At 44.5% G+C, this 17,791-nt stretch overlaps 1 protein-coding gene across 1 annotated transcript in view; it reads right to left on the reverse strand.

Moving 5' to 3' along the window:
- Positions 1-17,791, reverse strand: part of sorcs3a (sortilin related VPS10 domain containing receptor 3a) — a 176,335-nt gene that overhangs the window by 11,323 nt on the left and 147,221 nt on the right. Inside the window, exons 17-22 of the mRNA XM_076035191.1 lie at positions 16,530-16,643; positions 14,475-14,646; positions 9,408-9,594; positions 6,106-6,239; positions 5,394-5,517; positions 4,854-4,966 (exon numbers count right to left, since the gene is read on the reverse strand). Coding sequence (XP_075891306.1) covers positions 4,854-4,966; positions 5,394-5,517; positions 6,106-6,239; positions 9,408-9,594; positions 14,475-14,646; positions 16,530-16,643 — 844 coding nt within the window. The remainder of the gene's footprint in view (positions 1-4,853; positions 4,967-5,393; positions 5,518-6,105; positions 6,240-9,407; positions 9,595-14,474; positions 14,647-16,529; positions 16,644-17,791) is intronic.

Genomic DNA, 17,791 nt, shown 5'->3' on the forward strand with positions numbered 1-17,791 from the left:
CATCTCTCAAACATTTTAGAGGTAGTGTACTGAACTGATTAATTAAAATAAAAACAAAAATAAAAAGAGGTACAGACAGACAGTACAATATTGCACGTCACTGCTCTGGTTATGTTTCTCTACCGCGTCAATTTTTTTCTTGTACGGGGAAGCTGCGTTAAAGGCTGACTGTATTGTTGTTTGACGAGCAACTGTTTGCTTAGCACTGTCGCTAGCTAGGCTACATATCAGGCTTTCATATCATTCTTTATCATGGTACTTCTTGAGATGTTGAAAGAGGTTCGTGGTGTTTCCCGTTTTGCTTGGGACTGTTCTCCGACGTAATTTGCACTTAGCGTTAGCCTGTACTTTGTCGGACCTGAGGTAGCCGAACCAATTCCAAATCACCAAACTGGTATTGCCTTTCTTCGCCACTATTTCATCCTGCTGGACGTTTTCAGATTCCTCCTCACCCTCGGTGTCAGGGGTACAGTTCTCAGGCACATTTTGGACAGTTTCTTCACTTCCCTCGACTTCTGATTGCTCCTCGCTACTCATTTCTACATGTTCCTATAACTAGATTTAGCGGACGGCTGTGTGTGTCTCCCATCTGAGTTGTTGTGAGCGAGAGGAGGAGGGTGGAGGGAAGGAAGCACGCCGTTATTTCTCTGCTGGGATTGGCTGTTCATTTAGCACGCGCTTGTTTCTCTCCTGTGGGATTGGTTGGGTTATCGAAATAACAGCTCACGCATTTATCATCGTTATCGTGGAGTTTTTAATCGCGATTATTATCGTAATCGTTTTATCGCCCAGGCCTACATGAAAGGCATTTATTGTGACTACAGGAGTTATCTATCTGCGATGCAATGGCTCTTTGTACTGTATTTCTGCATATTAAGAAATTAGTTGTAGAGGCAGAGCCTACTGCTTGAAGCCCCTGAGAGAATTGCTTGACGAGCATCTGCTTGATGCACTTGATGGAATTGACGTTGTTCGTATCCACAAAAAGGTGACGAGACTTGCATGCGTGACAGAAGTCATTTATTGCAGCTCACCATGACCTAATGCGTTTAAAACAACTCGATAAGGCAACATGCGAGTCGCAATGCGGCCATAAACTGCGCGTACCTGTAACTGTATGTTGGGAGAAAATGGCTCTTATATTAGTTTGTTGAGGTATAGTTTACTGAAGGCCTAGGTGTGAAATGCACCGCCCGCCATTGGTGTATAATGACAGAAAATAGTCCAAACACTGGGTGAGCAATCCAGACTTGCGTTGTGACTGTTAATTGAAAATGAAACACAACCACCTTGATGTAGACCAGCTAATCACTCTACTTAACAACTTTAACACTCATGTTTGGGTACCTGATGCTGTGAGGCTACAGCGCTAACCACCGCACCACTATGCCACCCACAACAAACTGGCGTTTCTTTTTTTTTTTCTCCTTCTCCTTCTTTTACCTCCCCATTGAAACCATTTTAAGGCTACATGGCCACCACTCTCCTCTGGGGAGGTTCTGATGTTTTAATGTTTGCTCTGTGGCAGGCACAAACAACGGAGTGGGTTTAGCAGAGGCACAGTTATCAAGCTGTGAAATGACAGTTCAAGCACCAGAGTAGTGGACAAATGATAGCTGTGGACAGAGGCTTCACAAAGAGAAGGGGTTGACCGAGGAGGTTTAAAATGACAAGGATGGCAGAAGAAGACAATTGCCACTTTCATCAAGGCTGGTCTGACTGTAATTAGTATTTTTTTTTAATGATTACTTTCTTTGATTCCTTCAAAGGCTCTGAAAGCAAAAGTATGCTGATGCACACAAGTTACAAGAACTTGCCCAATAGGACAATAAAGACATGATTGGTTTACTCAGTTGGAGCAGGCAAAAAAATTTGATCAGGTCTCGGTGTCAGTATTTGTCTGCTGCAGCTTTAGGCTGGGTGTCGGCTGCACAGTTTCAGAAATCTTGCTGTTTTATTGTTTGACGAGATGTGGACAGTGAGGCAAGTCTGACTTGGCAGAGAGGAGTGTAGGAATGCTAAGTAGCTAACTTGGACCGTTTGTCGACTAGCTAGCTAAGCAGCCACAATAAAGTTCTCTCTGTCTCTCGCTCTTGGAACTTGCGAAATTGTCAGTGAACTGAAGTTTTTCCATTTACGTTTTATTTTTGCTATGACAGGTTTCATGTCTCATATTAAGAGATCAGAAACAGGCTGCCCATCTTCATGTTTGAAATCACTGGTTAAAAAAATGGAAACAAAATCATCATCCACTCTGGTTTTGAGAGGTTTATTTGACGCTCCGTGTGTTGCTGACATTTGAGATTAAGAACACTTCCACGGTAAAAGACTGGCCTACCTCAGACCGTAAAAGCTTGTAGGCTGAGGAAAGCACTGGAAAATAACTTCATTTGCGTCTTTGTAACATGCAACTATTTAAGGCTAGAAGTAGCTGGCAGAAACAAGCCTGCTGGGAAGCGGAACATGCTGAACATTTGCCTCACAACAGTGTGCACTTTTGTACAAATAAAAGACTGAACTGATGCAGAGATATGTGTTGCACATGAGCTTGCTCTGGCGAAGTAGTTAGATGATGTAAATCTGATTACAACGTGCATTCATCAGTGACCGTGCTGATTAATTTAGATATTTGATGTACCGTCCTTAGGCAACCATCAACAAAAACACGGCCGTTAACTTTGACTTTGTGTGAGTCACCAAGCAGAGATGTGTCTTTGCTCATAAACTTTCTAAATCAATACAACACGTGAAAATAGTTTGTAGGCGTCTTTTTCTGTCCTAGTTACTGGCGCAGAGTCTGAGTAATGTACCGGTAATGGGAAAAAATGCTGCTGCAAGTGACATTGTGAGCAACTGCTGTTTTTTAAACTTGTTCTCCCTTTTCCACGCCGGATATGTGCTTGTTATGTCTTACTCCGGTCAAGATGTTACTCCTAGTTCCTTTAACCTTGATTGGACTATCTTCAATACACGATAGAAGAGTATCTTCAACTTCTTCCTCAGTTTTAGCCTTCTCCTCTTATCAGTGATGTCAACAACCTTTGTTCAAAACTTTTTGCAGTCCGTTCCTCTTTGCAGTCCTTTGCAGGCCCGGGGAAGAGGGGATGTGAGGGAAATCTGGCTGCGACATCTGTCACCCCATTGATTGCTAGGGTTGATTTGGCTGATCTGGCTGGCTTGGCGGGTGTCCCCTTCCTCCCTCACCATTCCATGTGCACCCCCCCGAAGCTCTGCGCTCGGTGGAAGAGCACCGTGTACCTCCGACGGACGAGCTGTCATCGGTATACCAGTAGCTGCGCTCCCCTGGTAGAACCTCCAAACAAGCCCAAGGCCCATTTGTCGGAGCCCGGATCCGCTCAAATAAACTCAACGCAGACCAGTTCGGATGTTGGATCTCGTCATTTCAAAATTTCCACGACAGTCACCAATGAAAAGTCACCATAGTGCGGATATTCGCATTGAAACTTTTCAAAGTGTCTGCGGATGCAATTTTGTGTCATTACAGCCGTGGTTTGTCCGCTAAAAAACTCCCTGTGAAAATAACTACAGACTGCCAGCAGTAACGGTGACGTAGTTGTCCCCGATCACCTGTGCTGATAAAGACCTTGTCAAAGAAGGGAAGTTCCAACTCCTGATACACAAACTCAAATAATATCATTGTCGTTCTGAGAGTAGTTTCGGATGTCGAGTGGGACAATATGAGGAGCTTTAGCCTCGTCAGAGGAAGAGGAGGACAAATTACCTGAAGCCCATTGACCCCAATCAGCGCCTGGAAGTTGGTCTGAGCTTACGTTTGGACATATGATAATATTTAGACATCATATGAGCCAGAAATATGTGAGCCGGTGTTGTATTGAGTCCCAGTGATTGTCACATCCCAAGGCATGTGAATTTTGTCCTCCACGTTTGACCTGTCCCTGAGTGAGTGGTGAGCAGCAGCGGTGCAGCGCCTGGGAATCATTGGTCATCTAACTCCCTCAAGTCCAACCACAAATACAATACACAAATACTCCCCAAGCAGGGGGTCATTGAGCTGGGTTTGTGCAAGCACTTTCAGCGTTGACTGGCTAAGGCTTTCACAGCACTCCAAACATGGTGAAAATAATCGAACTTGAAGCGGATAAAAATGTGCGAGTCTTGTTGCAACGGACAATTTGTTCTGAGCCTGTAAGCGCTAATTAAGCAAAATGCAGTTCTAAAGAAAAGAAAAAAAACCTGCCGAAATAATCAAAGAAAAAGAAAGAAAAAAAAACGCCCCCAGTCTGTAATGGCCTCAAGTTTTGTTTCTCACTGCGGCGCTGAATAGACTGCCAGCCAGATGATACCGAGGCAATGAACGGCAACATGAGAAGCACTCAGGAATAATGACAGATCTTCCCACGCTCACAAAAAGCACCTGCAGCCTTCTTCCATTCTGGTGTATTAACGCACACATGTACAAACGCAGGTACACGCAGGCATCTTGGCAACGGCGCTTTGGAAGGTGCTCCTGTTTGCTGGAACCTAATGGACTTCAGTGCTTTCTGGGAATTCTCAACAGGGTGACTTTTTAAATTTACAGAACTAAGATGCCTTCTCGTCTGTCTGAAGATGTGTTGCGCGGTGGTCTCGGTTTTACTTTCTGAGGTTCAGGTTTGCAGCAACAAGCCCACAGTACTGTGCAGCCCAAGATCTGGGATGTGTGAAAATTGCTGGCAAGGAATTTAAAGCAGGATGTGTAAAAAAGACCAGAGAGAAAGAGCTGCAGAAGACAGGGAGGGAGGGATGGACCGAGGGGAGGAGGGACTGAGGGGGGGAGGGCATGCTTGCTGTGGGGAGGTGGGGGGGGCACAAAGAAAATGAAAATCACTCACTTGGAGCAGAGCCTTCTTAATTACTCGACCCACATCCTGCCTCCACTCGGGTATGTCGGGGTTGAACTCGTCCAGATTGGGGGAGAAAGATAAAAGTAGTGATTTGAAGAATTCTGTGGAGGAGAGTCGGATTGGGGGAGGGGAGGGAGGGAGAGAACCAGTCATTAATTCACTCAGATCCCGCGGCGTTATTCTCTGGGAGCTCTGCCAACTGTCATTTTGCTCCACGTTGAGTTTCAGGTAGTTAACACTTGACGGGAAGGGGAAAAATGGGAGGCTTTCTCACCCCCCAAGCCCCACTGCTCTCCCCCTACGGCTAAATGTAGCAGATGCACTTGTAGATAATTAGAAAATGTCACAGCTTTTACACCGGCTCATCCGCTGGTTATAAATCATCGCTTTTTACAGATACTTGCGGGCCGAGCACTCCATTCCAAATGGCGTCGCACTCTGCCGAGGCGCTAACAGCCGCCACTGCTTCGCCGCGATTTCGTGCAACGGCCAACTGAACGTTCCTTCATAACAAGATGTACTGCTGACCTTTGACTGCGACGGTCTTGGTGTCTTGCAGGATGGTGTTTGCCGCGGCCACTTGAACCGTCACGGTGTGCATTCCCTCGGTGGGGAAGGTGTACGAGATGCTGCCGTCGAGGGTCACCAGCGGCTGGAAGCAAGAACGGTTTCGGCAATGACTCTGGTTCAAGAGGTAGCATCTTATTCCAGATCACACTGATTTACTGTCTGGTTTACTGACGAATCCAACGAGCACCTTGTGTATGTCGCTATCTTGTGGCGCCACCACTACTGGTGTGTTTACACTTGGGACGTCTCATTAGCGTTAGCGACAGCCAGCGCAAACGGTATCATGGCTGTTCAGGTGGATGATGATAGACCGTGGCCTCAAGTTACAGATGAAGCTAGCCTGCCTGCTAGCTTAGCAATTGCTTATGGAAATATGTGGAAGTGGAGAAATGGAGACAGAATTCACGTTTGGCTAATATTTGCTTTTATTTAGTAGGCAGCGCTAGCGTCACTTTCACTAGTGAGCTTTTGCTAAAGTAAACTTTAACTGACCAGCAAGCCGTAAAGAAGTCTTTATTTGAAATGAAACTATAACTTTTTAGCATGTGACTAAAAGCTTCATCCATTTGAATTAGATTTCTTACCTTGGCTAGACTTAGATTTCAGTGTAACCCAAAAGTTGTGTGTTGAGCACGTGTGCAATCTGGCACTGTGTGCCTGGAAGAATTACCTCTGTGTTGTTGCCCAGCCACCAAAAGTAAGTGACGGTACGCGAGTGGCTCGGCAGCACCATGGCTGTGAGGTTCACCTCCTTGTTCCGTATGACCACAAACGGAGTGAGAAGCTGGACGTGCTCCACCGGACCTTGGGGAGGAAACGGCGGACAGTGGTTGACTGTACAGAGAAGCTGGAGACTCGAATGCCGCTCACTTTTTTCACAGAAGTCACAAGGGTACAGCTAAAACTGGCTGGCTCTGTAAGGAAAATTTTCGAGATGGCTCAATATCAGCAATCAGAGGGGGCTGACACCACAAGGGCTCCACATAATAATGTTTTATTACCTGAGACAGTGATGAAAATCTTTTATTGCCCCTTTATCTTTCCTAAAGCCTTTTTGACTTTTAACTAATAACTGTGTTGCTTGATATTACCTATGACGTCAATGTCCTGCAAATATTTAGCTTTCCCCTAACAACGTTGTTATCGTGTTATCTCGTTATCTCACCAGCTAGCCGTGCAAGGACACGGCTCACTTTCTCCACTGAACCTACTGCAGAGTAACCTTGGGATGCTTTAACTGACTATCAACAAAAGGCTGTTAACTGAACAGTGCTGTGGCTGTGAAAACGATAACAGCCACGTTTGTTGCTATTGGTTTTCTATACTTCTCACGCTCACGGTGAGCTGCGGTACCAGTTCTATGTTCCATGAAAACTCACTTAATGAGCCACTCCAAAAGAAACACAACTGCCACAGCAGAGCAGGAACACATGCTTGCTTTCCCTGGGTATTACAGACACAGAGTGAGCACATGCTGGTAGAGCAAAACGAAGGCTTTGATGAGAAATGGATAGGAACCCATGAACACAAGGCAAAAAAAAATTGGGTGTTCAAAAAAAAAGAAAAGAACAAAAACCCCAACAACGGCACAGGAATAAGTCGATAGACTGTCAAAATCCCCAGAGAGACACTGCAGTTCAATCTGGCTTGTCCCATTACTTTTGATGAGAATCAAAAAAAAAACAAAAAAACAGGAAGCCCATTTTGAATGGCATCCCAATCATTTTTTTTCAAAAAAAAAGATTTTCTGATGTTCTCTAGAAACCTGTGTAGTTGCAACAGCAGAGATTAATGGCTGCGTCGGCCTGCACAACCATGAGAGGAATTTCCTGCTGGCAACTGTTGACACGCATCTTTTTGACATGATACCTTCTGGCTGATCTGCCAAACTCCCCCACTAAGACCCTAATAGGGCCTAACGGGGGTCTAGCGGGCTCTACACTAATCTTACGGATAAAGTTCCCGACCGCGGAGGGATGAAGCATCACTTTTTGGCGGGGGAAAAAAAATCAAGTAAAAAAAAAAAAAAAAAAATGCTCCAACTTAAATTTTGTGTCGTGCTTTGGTTGAGGCGTCTGTTGGCGCTTAGCCTTTTTAACCAGAACTAATCTTTATCCCTTTTGTGTGTGTGTGCGTGTGTGTGCGTGTAGGATGGAGAGCCTTTAGATGTTGAATATGTTGAGCTGAGAAAAAAATCCTTCTTCAGCATTCTTCAGCCTCATGTGTAAAATACGTACAAGTGGCAAACCGAGTAAATAGACCGGGGAACTGTGTTTGACCTCCGCGAACGGCGTTACACGATCCACCCTTTTATCGCTGGCAGAGCAAAAGTGCGCCTCGATGAACTGATCTGTATGTGCTGCCGCACCTTAACGTGACCCGTTGCTCAGCTGCTGTGTTCTCAGATAACTGGCAATTAGTGGGAGCAGCCTCGAGGCCCTGCTTCACTTCGCCGCCTTTGAAACTGTCAATACCTGCAGAAGGATTTTTCTTCAATGTGTCTCACAGTTTTTTTTTTTGTTTGTTTTTTGTTATGTTACATAACCCAAAGTTTCAAAGATATTTGGGTTAAAGGTAATTTTATTTATTATATTATAGTTGTTGTGGCTTAAAGTGTAGCTATTAAGAACTCTGCTGTTGTGTAGTTAAATAAAAAATTGGATTATGTTTTAGAGAGAGATTATTTTAGAGCACCTCAGCTTGTCAATGAATGTATTGTTTTATTAATTGAAGAGAAAACAAACCTAGGAACACTTTTGAACCTATGCTTTCTTATTTTTACTGGGGTAAAGGAGTTGAATCAGTACTTATGCTTATACCAGAGTATTTTTCAGTATCCATATTTTTTTTCTTCAATGGCAAGTGTGTAGTATTTGGAGATTTTGAAGAAGAAATGGCAAGATAAGGTGGTTATATTTTAGACTCTTACACCCCCCCTTAAGAGCTTGCCAGTGAACTACAGTGGCCTGTACCAAACCTGGATACTTCGTCCACCTTCTTCATTGGTTTATTTGAAGACGCAAGTATTTACCCTAATTAAGAAATTAAGAATCGTCCACACCGGCTCCCTTAAAAATATGGCCGTTCAATATGGCAGCTAACTGAGAGCAAGACCCTTGCTCTATGTATATTCTTGTGTATATATGTTATTTGTGTATATATGTTATTAAACTTTTACCAATATAAAAATCATAAATCAAGCCAAATATTACACACTGGATATTTAAGTACAGAAATACTTTTGCAACCTCTGGTCTGTCCATGGGCTCCATTCCGGAGTGTCACGGTCTCCGAGCCAACAATCTGCGCCTGTGATCTGCACTGCCTTTATTAACCAGTCTCCCGTGTTCCCCCGTTGCCAGATTATCTATTTTGCCTTGTGCCAGTAATCCAGCGCCTGTCTCCTTGTTGTTCTTCTGCTCCTTCGTTCCCCGGTTGACAACAGCCCGTCTTCGACACTGCCTCGTCCTCGGACCGATCCCCCAGTAACGACCCTGCTCGGCTCTGACTACGTCCCTCGTCTGCCCCATCTGGATCCTTTCGCTGTTATCGACCTCCGCCTGTCCCCGATGCCGATCCCGCCTGCCTCTACCACCGCTTGCACTGGTTCTCCACCCTGGACTGCCCGACCTCCCCGCTTCAATAAACATCTTAAACTGCATCAGTGGTTGTCGTGCATTTGAGTCCACCAACACCTGACACGGAGGAACTTAAGGCTACATATTAGTGAGGCCACTGAACAGCCGGGTCTGCTCGAGGTTTCACGCCTGCCACCGCCGCCTGAAACTTTGTCTGTAAAATTTCACACATTTAGGCACTGCCTGCGACAACCAGAACAACAAATTCATTTTTTCCCCCTTCTTTATCTGGTAAAGCAGTAAATCATGCAGCTGAGATCCTGGTCGGCACACTCTGCTAATGGCTCCGTCGTTTTTAACATCTCGTCCAGTCTGGACAGTGCTTGTTGCCCACCTGTGACGTGCAGGTAGAGTGTGGTCGCGTCGTATCCCAGCGAGTTCTCAGCCAGCGCCGTCACGCGGACGATCCCGGCAGCCTTGTACACGTGCTTGATCCCCTCCTCAGTCCAGCTCAGGTTGGAGTAGGAAACGGCCGTGCCGTCGCCGAAATCCAGCTGGATGTTGGTTCGAATGGAGTCGCCCTGAGGAGGGGGAAAAAACCCAGTGAAATAAACATTTAAATTCACAAGATTTCCCTGTTCCTCCGTCAGATCGGCGGAGCTCGTCCTTCGACGATGCGCGCTCAACCTCATCCAAGTTGTGAACAAAAGCTATTCGAATTAAAGCCCTTGGATGTAATTGCACTGACTAGATAAAACGCTTCCTCGTTCATTGAATTTTCTTTTTGACTGAACGCGTATTACCGCTGGGGCATTAGCGGGTTTGTGTGTGGAGTTTAGTGAAAGGAACAAACTAAAAGCGTATTTGCGATGCACAAATTAAGTAAATACTCATTTGCAAAACACACATATTTTGGTAAACATTAAAATTAACTTTATAATTAAAACAAACAAACAAACACAAATCTCCCAACGATTATTCAAGGATACAGGACAGCTAGCCTCAGTTTGCAGTGACTTCATGAGTTTATATTCCTACTCAGTCTGCAGTATCCGTGGATTACCCAGTTATCCTCATTGTCTTTCAAGAACTCCTATTATGAGACACTGACATTTTCTGCTCTTTAACATTTTGTCTTACTGGAGAGCCAACTAACACAGCAAGTACAGAAAATGACAACTTGCACATTTCTAGATGGGCTGACTTTTTCCTTATTACTGTGCTGAAACGAGCCGTTCGGATTTTGGAGGTCTTTCTATGTCACAAGTTGACCTGATTATCATAGTACTGCTTCCACAGACTTTTCTTTTATATATATATATATATATTTTTTTTTAATTAAAACTAAGCGTGGCAATGCTGCAGGAGAGCTATCAGCCATCTTCCCTGCTAGTTAGCGCTAGCAGTGAGCAGCTGGTGAAGCAGGTATGCCAGGGGGGAGACAGAGCCAAAACAGCCTCTTCGTTTGTAAGACCTGAACACATCAAACCTCTGACCAAACACACCTGGTTTATTCTTAGAAAATATATTATGTCTGGAAATGCCCATAATAGGGCCCCTCTAATATTGGCAACGTGAACCACGTCTAGCACAGCGGTTCTCAACTGGTGGAGTCTAAGGACCCACATTTTTTTCCTCATCATGAAATCGCGACCCAACTTTAATTCACAAAAATAAAAACTTGTAAATAAAAACACTTTCTATCATGACCAGTTAATACATTATTGAAATTATTGAATTGAACTTTGTGTCCCGCATAATAAATGGCCAACATGTTCTCTTTAAATGCATATATTTAGGGGAAACCCACGAAGCCACGTACCAATCAAAACACCTGCGACCCACTTTTGGGTCACAACTCACCAGTTGAGAAACGCACTTCTTGCATGACTCTCCGTGAATTAAAAAAAATAATAATAATAATAATGATATGTGTGTGTGTGTGTATATATATATTTAAACAATGTCTCAAAAAAACTAAAATAAGTGGACCTGCAGAGAGCCTCTGTGTGCATTGTGCACGTGCACACCCTGCACAGCCACCCTGCTTGCCCCCTGCATGGTGTGCGAGCCCTCAGCCGCCTGCACTCTGTCCTCTGGGATTCACATCTGGCGTGACCCGAGGATCAGCACGCAGGGCGGCTGTGGTCGGCCTCAGCTGCCACCGCCGCAGCCTCAGAGCTCTCGTCTCCTCTCACGCCTTGCGAAGGCAGCGTCCCAAACCTCCCCTCGGCGCACTCTAGTGCCGCGCTCCCGGGATCCGCGTTTGTCACTACGCTAGTGCGCCCGCAAACACAAACAATGCCACGTTAGCTTTATGTGTGTCGCTGCTCTATTTGCTCCCCCCTTCTCATTGTGCACCTTTGGCGGCTCATTTCGTGCCACTTTGCCCAAGATATGATCCGCGGGATAAATGGCGGCGCTGAATAGACGGCGGCGAACAGCGGGGCATGACAAGCGCGGCTATTGTTCTCCGCTGTAATGAGCTGGCGTGCCATCAAGACCCGCACGGCCTCGGCAGCGGCGGCGGCGGCGGCAATGTCGCTCGCCTGCTTACGGGTCTGTTGTCCATTCTGCGCCGGCGCCGACTCTCAGCGTCAGCCACATTGGGATTTTGCTAATCTGCATGAGGCCGACGCCAGCCTGTCTCTCTAAATGTCACTCTTTGTACAGACGCGTCTCCACGGGCCGGCCACGTCCAAACACATCAGGGCTGCAGCTGCACAGCACCTCACCGGCGCCCCCTATGGGGCCCACTGGGGCTTCAGATAGATGGGAAAGACACTTGTTCAGGTGTGAGTGGAATCTGCCTGCGTTTAAGGTCCGGTGTGCAAAAATTTAGGCCACTGTCAGGCAGTGTTCCTTAAAAAACAAAATGGCTGCGTAAGATGGCAGCTAACTAGAAACAAGACCCTTATTACCCTATGTATATTCTTATATAGAAAACCAATGTGCAGCCACAGTTGGACTGGAGGTCTAATAGTTAAAATAGGGTGACCATATTCTGAAAAGCCAACAAGGCTACACTCTGCCATTTCCTCTTTGAATTGAAACCCTAACTCTAAGCCTTACACACAAAAAAAAAAAACATAGTGGTCACAACCGCAATGAAAAAGCCGGTACTTTTTCAACAATTCATCCGTAAAAACTACATTTACGTTTCTGGAATTTTCCTTGATGTGAGAGTGCAGCACAGACCGTTTTCCTCTTGAGCTGAGAGCAGGAGTGTGCATGATGCATGCATGGTTAACACCGTGACAGGTCCCGCTTAACAATGCCACTGGCCCAGTGCAGCACTTTATTATGAGTATTAGATTTTAAATGCATTGAATTAATGTAGAAGACGCTGAGGAAAAGCCTCTACACTTGGAAGGAATTTTCATAAAATCCCCCATGGACATAATTTTAGGACATGACCGTGGAAAAAAGGACATATGTTTGCCCTAAATTAAAAAAAATGCACTATCAGCATAAAATCCAGGGAGTTTGAGTTGAAGGTTTAATAGTGACATTCCTGAATGCTGCAGAGTTCATAGGAGCTTGTTGGTTTATTCGGTATATGCAGCAGCAGTACTGTGTAGTGTCCTCTTGTGACAGCCAAAAAAAACAATGATTTTTTTCCCCAGCTGCAGTTGATGCAGTCAGTTTGCTGACTTTTATTCCCATTACGGGGCCACTTATTTTCATTTTTGCTTCTGGCTTTTACTCACAAAGACCAACCGCTCGCTAAATAATTCCACAACTGTTTGAAATTGACTTGATTTCTCTCGGCCGCCTCTCACTCAACACTCCACCGAGCTCTTTACGAAAGTTCAGCTTGATGCTCTTTCTTTCTTTCTTTCCTTCTTTCTTTCTTTCTTTCTTTCTTTCTTTCTTTCTTTCTCTCTCTTTCTTTCCGTCCTCCACTTAAGCTTTTCTTCACTGAAGAAGACTGCGTTCACCTTCACCGACTCTGTGTCGGGAGGCGATTCTCAATAAAAAATAATATCATTTTGAAATAAATCTCTTGGTGGATCAGTATAATATCCATCAACATCTGTCCTCCCTCACAGTTTCTAAGATTTGTCTTTTTTAAAAACATATTCTTAAATGCGGATGTGAGACTTCCAGCTATTAAATATTTAGGAGCATGAGATCTCCACAAGAACTGCAGCCCTGGCGAGCTTCATGAATATAAATTAAAGTTTTAAATTCTTCAGCATATTTTCCCAAATAGCAATGAAGCCCCAGGGATTCTTCAGTCAGCCCTCTTCTTCCCACCCATCGCCTCACTCCTCACTCTCCATCCCATGATTAGCCTCCACGATGGAAGAAAAACAGAAGTCGTGGTGCCGCGGTAACCTGATAAAATACAGGCCGAGCCAAAGCCCAGAGGGGCCGTACTTACCCTCAGCTGTTGCGGCGGCGGGAAAAACACTCCAGTGGCTAATGTCGGCAGTTATTAACGGCAGAGCCATAAATACCCGGGTAGTGCGCGAAGCAGTTTCCTGGTAATGAGCGCTCCAGCTTGCAGCCTCTCGCTAAACAGCGGAGGAGGTGGTGGCACTTCTGCCCCGGACGTTTAAATTGCGCTGCTGATTGGAAAGCATTTGACTTAATAATGAAGTTTGGAGAGAGCGAGTCTGTCTTCCCGAGGCTTTCCGTGAAACTAGAACAAGACTTCCTGTCAGAACTTCATCTGTCAATGCCCTAACCATGAGAAACACAGAGTCGATGTAGGTTGTTTGCCATGGCAGGAACACAGGTTAGCATGCTAGCTTGCTAAAAAGATCTATTCATCTTTTCAGACTTGATACTTATGAATCTTGCTTGTTTTATTTAAAAATGCGCTGAACAGACACTCAGGTACTTTGTGTTAATGTTTTTATACATACATACATATATATATATATATATATATATATATATATATATATATATATATATATATATATATATATATATATATATATATATGTATATATATATATATATATATATATATATATACATATATATATATATATATATACATACATATATATACATTTTTCATGCTATGCAATGCTAATTCTAGTTTTCTGACATCTCCCCCTGATCCCACATATTTCTTCTACCAGCCCTACTATCAGGGTGAAGTCATTCAATGCAGAGCAAAATTCCTTTCAGGTCTACTGTCAGTCCTGTTTGTGTAACATGACAACTCCTCCTTACCGATGAAACTGCATTTTTTCTATATGAACAGTTAATGTTGGTGAATGAAAATGCAAGTTTTATTCAAAAGGAATTTACATCACTCAAATCACACAGGTGTGTTTTGTTGCCAATACATCCTTTAAAATCTAAACCCGTTGAAAGCATCTTTGTAGCTAGCAATAGCCACCTGGGTTTACCCTCTCACCTCTACTGCTCTGAAGTTTTTTTGTTGCTCTTGTATGTGTGTTACAAAGGCACTTCCAGTGCATGTCGGTGGCGTCCTCACCTCATCCAGGTGCACCAGGAAGGTCACGTTGCTGCCCAGGTTAGCGGTCAGTTTGCCGTTTTTGGTGCTCAGCAGGAGTCCCTTCGGTGGCCTGTTGGGGCACTGCTGCTTCCTGGCTGTGTACATTTCTTTGACTCCTTTAGTGCAGTTGTTCAGCACCACTTTGCGGTACCTTGGAGAGGGATGGAAATAAAGAGGTATTCTAAACCTTTTTTTTTTTTAAATGCTGTCGAAAAAGAAAAAAACAATGGCTTCAGCTACTCCCAGTGGTTCAGTGAGCTGCAACCTGAACCCCGAGTTGCCGAATCAGCCGAGAGGCGTATCAGCCCAGCGCAGTGCGGTTTCAGGAGCGCACTGCGCTGAAGACTGTAATCTCAATCAGTGCCACGAGGCTTTGGCACCTCGCAAAAAGCTTAATCGCAGCTGCCGGTGAATTTAAACACTCCCAACGTGGTTTTTAAGCCTCACAAGGTGTCCGTCCCCTGTGAGGCTCTAAAAATCTCTCACTGACACTAAAATAACTCTAAAGCTTGTTGATGCACCGTGTTTGAAACCCACGCATTTTGCCAGTGGCCACGGACTTTAACCTTGAGATCATGATCATACATTTGGGTGCTACGTTTAGCTGGAGTGTCACAAATTGAGTGTGATTCCATTAATGTTTTTTTTTAATTCACGTTTTGAAGATTTGCGCCACTGACACGAGGACACCAGAGGTTTTGTTGGTGGAGAATCACTTTTTACCTTTTTACCTCTTTTGCCTGCCAGGTTTTATGCTTATGATTATTTTTATATTGCCAGGCTGATGAAAAGGCATCTGATTCAACCTTTCTTTTACTATCGTGTCCAATGTTTGCTTTGCTTTTTCTGTGATTAATAGGGACAAATCAAAACATAAAAAAAAATGATCACTGACACAAACTTATGTCAAATGGTGTTGTTGTGAGTTTTCCCTTTCCATAAACAGCGTGTTCTGAAGTTGTACTGGCCTCCTTTTAGAACCGCGGGTCCGAGATGGCACGAAACATTTTATTATAATTAAAATGAAATGAAATGATATTTAGAAGCTGTGTAACACCAGTGGTCCCCACATAGTGTTTTCACAATAGATTCAAATCAAATATTTTTTGTGTGGCCCAGGTTCGCAAATCCTATTAGCCTTAAAGGATTTCATATTCTCTACAGATGCAACACCTTCCACCCCTGGACCTTCAAACCAGGTGAGGAGGAACTTTAAAAGAAAACCTTAGCAGGGAAAAAGAGGAATCTTAGAGAGCCGCAGTGGAGGCAGCCAACACTGTCTGTGATAAGCAGATGCAAGATGGCGCTAAATGCTGTGTAATTGACTTGATTGTTTCGAAAAGTCAAGTTGTTGGGTGACAATAAGATACTATGTAATATACATGTGCACATATGCAAATACCTTGGATGGATAATAGATAATATACTCTATCAACTGAAGGAAGAGGATAGATTCCTTATTGCCACTTTCTATACAAGGTGCTCTGTCCTTCAGTGCAACTGACTTTGATTGATCTCCTACCTACTGTTTTGTTTTTTTGGTTTTTTTTTTTGCCACATGACGCAGTTTCATTAATTGGTCCTGATACGTTTAGTTTCCTCAAGATTATCAAAGAGATAAAACTCGGATGATCTAAGCGGCTACATTATCCGCAACCACACGTGCGACTCTGTGGTCTGTGACAAACACATACTGTACAGTACAAATCGATGGGAATGAAACCGTTTCCTCTCAGCTGAGCCCCCACACAGAGCTTGAAGGGCTATTAGCTGGACTATTCTGCCCGTGCTGCCATCAGCAAGTCCTGTTTATGTGCGCATAAACACTACTCTCGTGGATGTACGGGTTTTTTTGTTTTTTTTTCCCCCATCCCAATGCACACACTGGACGGCCATTGCATTTTAACCGAGATGCTTCATGCGGCTTTACAACTCCACTCAAAAGGAAATGGCAGGTCGGTTTCTCAAAAGAGCCAGAAACACAAGGCAGCGCGGGTTACATTGACTGACTGACTGACTGACTGTCTGACTCACCCGGTGCTGTTGAAGTAGTTCTGGCCCTGGCTGCAGCTCCTGGAGACAGACGACGGGTTGAACCAGAAGGCCGGCCGGCAGTTCCCGTCAGTGCGGCGCTCATATCCATAATCGCTGTGGAACAACAGAGCACACACACACCTCAGCCAATTTTCCAGAGAAAAGAACACACATCTCCGCCTCATCTCCCCCTCCGTCACCGCAGCTCCGCAGTTCTGATGTATCGATTAGGGCCGTCGTTGACTGACGCCTCAATGCGTTTGATGCCGAAGGACAGACGGACTGGCTGACTGACGCCTGATGGGGTTTCCAGTCACAACGTGACCCTCGCCCGACGCAAAGTGTCTGATCCAATCATTGGCTTGACATTGATTAATCAATTGATCAGCAATCCAGATTGAGAATAAACTCTGGCAGTCAGGTTCGATTCCGCGATGAGTGCTGAGTCGTTAGCGAGCTGTCAGGCGGGAATATTGGCTGCATTGGGTCGTGTGACCCCATAGGATGAAGAGGTGAAGAGATTATGCATGAAACAGTGGTGGGCAGCTGCCACATTTAAATTTATAATTAACCTAAATGGACGTCATGGATAAGAACGACTATTGACGCTTTGTAACTGGGCCAATAAGTCTTTGAAATTTGAAATTTTAGTAGAAAGAATGCACATTTCAGTCAGCATACTCAATCTAGCTGGTTTTGGGTTCCAACCAGTCTGACCTCTGACCCCTGACATCAACAGCGCCCCCTATGTTCTCTTATAATTCATCATTTTCTGTAAATCATAGCCACATGGCTAAAGCCATTGGGGTGCTGCCATGTGATTGGCTGATTAGCTGTTTGTGCAACCAAGCAATTGGACATTAAAGTGAGGGACTGAAGACTGTTCATGCGCAAGTAACGCAAGGCTGACTGATTTTCAATTTAGACCAATAAACTTTGACTATTTAATCTGAGTGTCAGATGTCCAACACCACTTTGATTGAGGAGGCATTTATTTTGTTGCTGCCATTTTACCAGATTAACAGTGAAATTCAAATGACGTGGTGCATACTGTAGAATCCCATATTGTAGCCACCCCGTGTTTACAGTGAGAACTTGATAATGGTGTTCCACACAACAGCCGGCCGACTTTGTTGCTCTAATCTCTTCTTTTGCCCCCGTTTATCCAATATAGTGGTGAAATTGCAGCGCTTGCATCTCCGTCTTGCCGCAGCACTTCATTTGGAAAATTGGCTCTCCAAACCTACTGGAATTAAGTTAAC

Source organism: Nelusetta ayraudi, unplaced genomic scaffold (assembly GCF_046127955.1).
Source record: "Nelusetta ayraudi isolate G7.1 ecotype Tasmania unplaced genomic scaffold, CSIRO-AGI_Nayr_v1 ptg000004l, whole genome shotgun sequence".
NCBI lineage: Eukaryota > Metazoa > Chordata > Actinopteri > Tetraodontiformes > Monacanthidae > Nelusetta > Nelusetta ayraudi.